The sequence below is a fragment of the Corvus moneduloides genome, chromosome Z (assembly GCF_009650955.1).
Source record: "Corvus moneduloides isolate bCorMon1 chromosome Z, bCorMon1.pri, whole genome shotgun sequence".
Taxonomy (NCBI): domain Eukaryota; kingdom Metazoa; phylum Chordata; class Aves; order Passeriformes; family Corvidae; genus Corvus; species Corvus moneduloides.
Genome location: NC_045511.1, coordinates 67,518,704 through 67,522,491, shown reverse-complemented (window position 1 = coordinate 67,522,491; position 3,788 = coordinate 67,518,704). Strand labels below are relative to the sequence as shown.

The window sequence follows — 3,788 nt, the reverse complement described above, 5'->3', positions numbered from 1 at the left end:
CGCCGGCGCCGCCATCGCCCGATCGCGCGGCCAATGGCGAGCGCGCGGCACGCCCCGCCCGTGGACGTCACCCGGAGAGTCGCCGCGGCAACGGCCCGGCGAGCGCCGCGCGGCCCCACGCGCCATCAGGAGCGCCGAACACGCCATCGCGCCATGGGCCGCCCGCCAATGGGGCTCCGCGCTCCCCGCCCCGCGGCCTCTGATTGGGCGGCGGTAGCTGCTCCTTTGCATGCGCTGATGGAGCGCTGCCGCCGCCTCCCCGGCTCGCACTGGGCCGCGCTCGGGGCCGGCGGGGCCGCCGCTTTGGGGCTTGGGCGAGCTGCCCTGTGCGCCTGCATTACCGCGCGGTGATAACGCGCTTTGCTGAGGTGTTAAAAGCGTGGAAATTCCCAGATCCTGCTTGTGGGAAGCAGCGGTGCCCCTGACTCCCGTGGGGGGGGGGGGGGGGGAAGGCAAAGCAATGTATTTGTATTTGTGCCTTTCGGCCAGAGAGGAAGTGCAATTTTTGGTTCATGAAGCATGAGAGACCCACCTGGATGCGTTCCTGTGTAACCTGTGCTAGGTGACCTTTAGATGATCTCCTTTCCAACCCTAACGATTGTGTGATTCTCTTGGGCACCGAGTCGGGTGGCTGCAAAACAGCACTGCAGGTCGGCAGGGCCGTTCGTGTTTCTGGGGCTGAGCATGTTCAGCTGCGAAACAAATACCTGCAGCAGTTCTTGAAGTGGATGATCCGCGCCCTGGCTCTTCCCCAAACTGCATCTTGCATGTGCAACCTCACTTGGAAATATTTCTAGTAGCTCCACATGACACTGTGCCGTGAAGCATTAATGTGATCCTCAAAAAAGAAAGTGCTGATGAAAAGGTTTCTGAAGAACTTCACCCAAAGCAGTTGTCAATGATGAAATCGTGCCAGCACAGTCTTTTACCATGTAAATACACTCTTCATTCTCATCTTCGATGTGATTTTTATAAATCTTAATTTACTGCGGTATAGCCATCTTCCCTGATAGCTTCTTTCTTAACACTAGTGCTTTTTTCAGTATCTCACCTTTATTAGCTGAAAAGTGTAAAGTATTAGCAGTGAGATTTCTAGACTCGTCTGTTAATATGTGCAGCAATTGCTGTAACTGCATACGTATATGACTAAGACAAAGCAAAACAGCAATTCATACGGTTTCAACAATTATGTGTAATTCATATATAATTTAAGATGATCCTTAGTATCTTTGCTGTGTTTCCTACTTTTTCCATCAACATGATTTGGCAAATACTAAAAATGCTAATTTTATCAAGGTCATTGGGAGCAGGAGTCACTACAGTGATTCGGGGTTTGTAGTCTCTGCAAGTACATGACACCACGTGTGCTGACATTCAGTTCTCGCATCGGTACCTCTGGCGGTGGCTTGCTCGCAGCCAGGCCTCGTGCTGGGAGAGGCCACGGGAGCAGCGCTGCCCCACTGCACAGGAGGTGACCCACAAAGCTGAGCCAGAACCGCTCTGCCTGAGGAAAACGTTGTAATTCAGACCACCACTGAAGAGTGCTGCTGCAAATGCTGAAAATACTGTCAATTAATAATTTGGTTACCTCAAACTTGTTCCCACTCACAAGCACATGAACCATTCATCAGTTAGCAATGAAGTAATCTACTTAACCATGGCTGGAGAAGTGTTGCCAGTTTAGGAACTATCTATCTAAACACAGACATAGAGCCTAGTTTAGAAAGGAGACATTGTTTATTCTGAACAGGGTACAAGGTGGAGTTTTCCACAAATAAAGGACATCAATTCTTGAAACTTCGCACTAAATATATATATTGTAGCAAACAAAGAAATCACAGTTCATTGGTTACAAGTTAGTTCCCTTATTAATTAATATTCCACCTTCTATTGGTTGAATGATTCTCTTGTTTCTCAGGCTGATATGTCTGCATGCTCACCTGTTCTGAAGTAGGTGGTTTTCTTGAGATGGTGGTCTGTGAGTCAGCAGTCGAGATCTCTCACTGTGAGACTTAAGAGCCTATGAATTGGCACCGATCCCTTGCATACAAACAGCACGGGAACCTGTGGTGCCAGCCAGGTGACAATAGGCACAGCAGGACCCAACAACTCAACAGGAACTTTTTATCAGGATCTGTAGTGATAGGAAAAGGAGTAATGGGTACAAATGGGCAGAAGGGAAATTTAAGGTAGATATTAGGAAGAAGTAATTCCTGTGAGGGTGGTGAGACATTGAAGCAGGTTGCGCAGGGAGGCTGTGGGTGCTCCAGCCCTGCAGTGTTCAACGCCAGGTTGGACAAGGCCTTGAGCAACCTGGTGTAGTGGGAGGTGTCTCTGCCCATGGCAGAGGGGGTTGGGACTAGATTTTTAAGGTCCCTTCCAATCCTTTAACATTCTGTAATTCTAAGACCCCACTATGTGGTAAAAGCCAAGTAATCCTTCCTTCAGGGTTCCCCTCTTTGAGGTGGTGCGGCCTTTTTCACTGGTAAGGCAAGACATTGTTTCACAACCCCCTTCTCGCTCTCTGTAATTCTCTAGGCAAATGACCGTTTCTGACTCTTGAGATGTCAGCGTCAGAAGCGCACAAATTCGGAGCAGTGAGCCCCATCTTATGACACACAGGACGCTGTTTGTTAGGGCTCTGTGGTCTAGTAAGCGCTGCGAGGCCGGTGCCGCCCGAGGGGCAGCGAGGCGCCGCCACAAGATGGCGGCCGCAGCTGAGGGGGACGGGCCGCCGCCTGAGGAGGCGCCGGGGGAGCGGAGCGGCCGCACCATGGAGCGGCGGGGGAGCGGCGGCAACAGCGACACGGACAGCGACGAGACCGTCGTGGAGGGCTCTGTGACGGAGAGTGATGTGGAGGAAGAGGAGTTCCGTAGGAGGAGGTGGTAACACGGTGTGGCTGCGAGCGGCACCTGCCCACCTGCCTGTGCGAGGGCGGCGGCTGAGGGGGGCCGCGCCCGAGCTGAAGGGTTTTGTTTTCTCATTCCCGTAGTCCTTTTTTTTTTCTTTCTTTTTTCCTTCCCTCTGTTCAGAGCCATTTTATATGCTCTTCGACCCAGTATTTCTTAGGTCTGCTAATAGCTCCGTTTATTTTCACACACCTTGTGTGCCTTGGAGCCTATGCCTCTGGACCCATCATTTTAGTAACATTTTAGTCAGCAGAAGTGAAATGTCCCAGAAAACAACTCAGAGAAAATAAACACTATTAAATACAGTTTGTGCTGACTCTATTTCCCTGCAGCTTTGCCTTGATGTCATTTTCATGATATTATCTCTTGTATCCTTTAAGACATGGCAAAGATTTGAAACCACATGCAGATCTTTATGCCGGCTTTGTGGCACGATAGTTCTTGGAAATACTTAAAGGAGCGATGTGCCTCACTAGGTATGATTTTCTATGCAGAAAATCACACACATCCCTACGGTTTGGGGGGTTTTTACTGTTTGTGTCAGCGCTCGCCCAGGGGTGTCCCCACGGCAGAGGCTGGGATGGGTGCTTTCAGATGCCCTTTGAGTTTATAGAACTGTAATGCTTACAACTGCTTAACGACCTTTTATTTTATTTGTTTGGCTAAGGTTGGCTTTTCTTAACAAGGACATTGCTTTAACAGCTGAGATAAGTATTAATAAAGGTAGGACAAACTCTTTTTTCAGTCTGTGTTGTTTTTTTCCTTAAACTGTTGCTTTGGATTTTGCCTAAGTCTACGTTTAAACTTGGGTGTTGCATGAAGTTCATTCTTAGGAACTGTGTGTGCTGTTTTATTACATCCATAATTTTAGCTCATAT

At 49.4% G+C, this 3,788-nt stretch overlaps 1 protein-coding gene across 3 annotated transcripts in view; it reads left to right on the top strand.

The window, feature by feature from the left end:
* Positions 1–254: 254 nt before the first annotated feature.
* ANKRD31 (ankyrin repeat domain 31) overlaps positions 255–3,788 on the top strand; it is a 64,732-nt gene continuing 61,198 nt past the window's right edge. Inside the window, exons 1-3 of one of the 3 annotated variants that reach the window (XM_032095471.1) lie at positions 255–932; positions 2,539–2,883; positions 3,578–3,633. In XM_032095471.1, the coding sequence (XP_031951362.1) occupies positions 2,612–2,883; positions 3,578–3,633 (328 nt within the window). In that variant the 5' untranslated portion in view covers positions 255–932; positions 2,539–2,611. Of the gene's footprint in view, positions 933–2,538; positions 3,279–3,577; positions 3,634–3,788 lie in introns of those variants that run through there. The other 2 variants (XM_032095473.1, XM_032095472.1) reach the window with 2 other exon arrangements.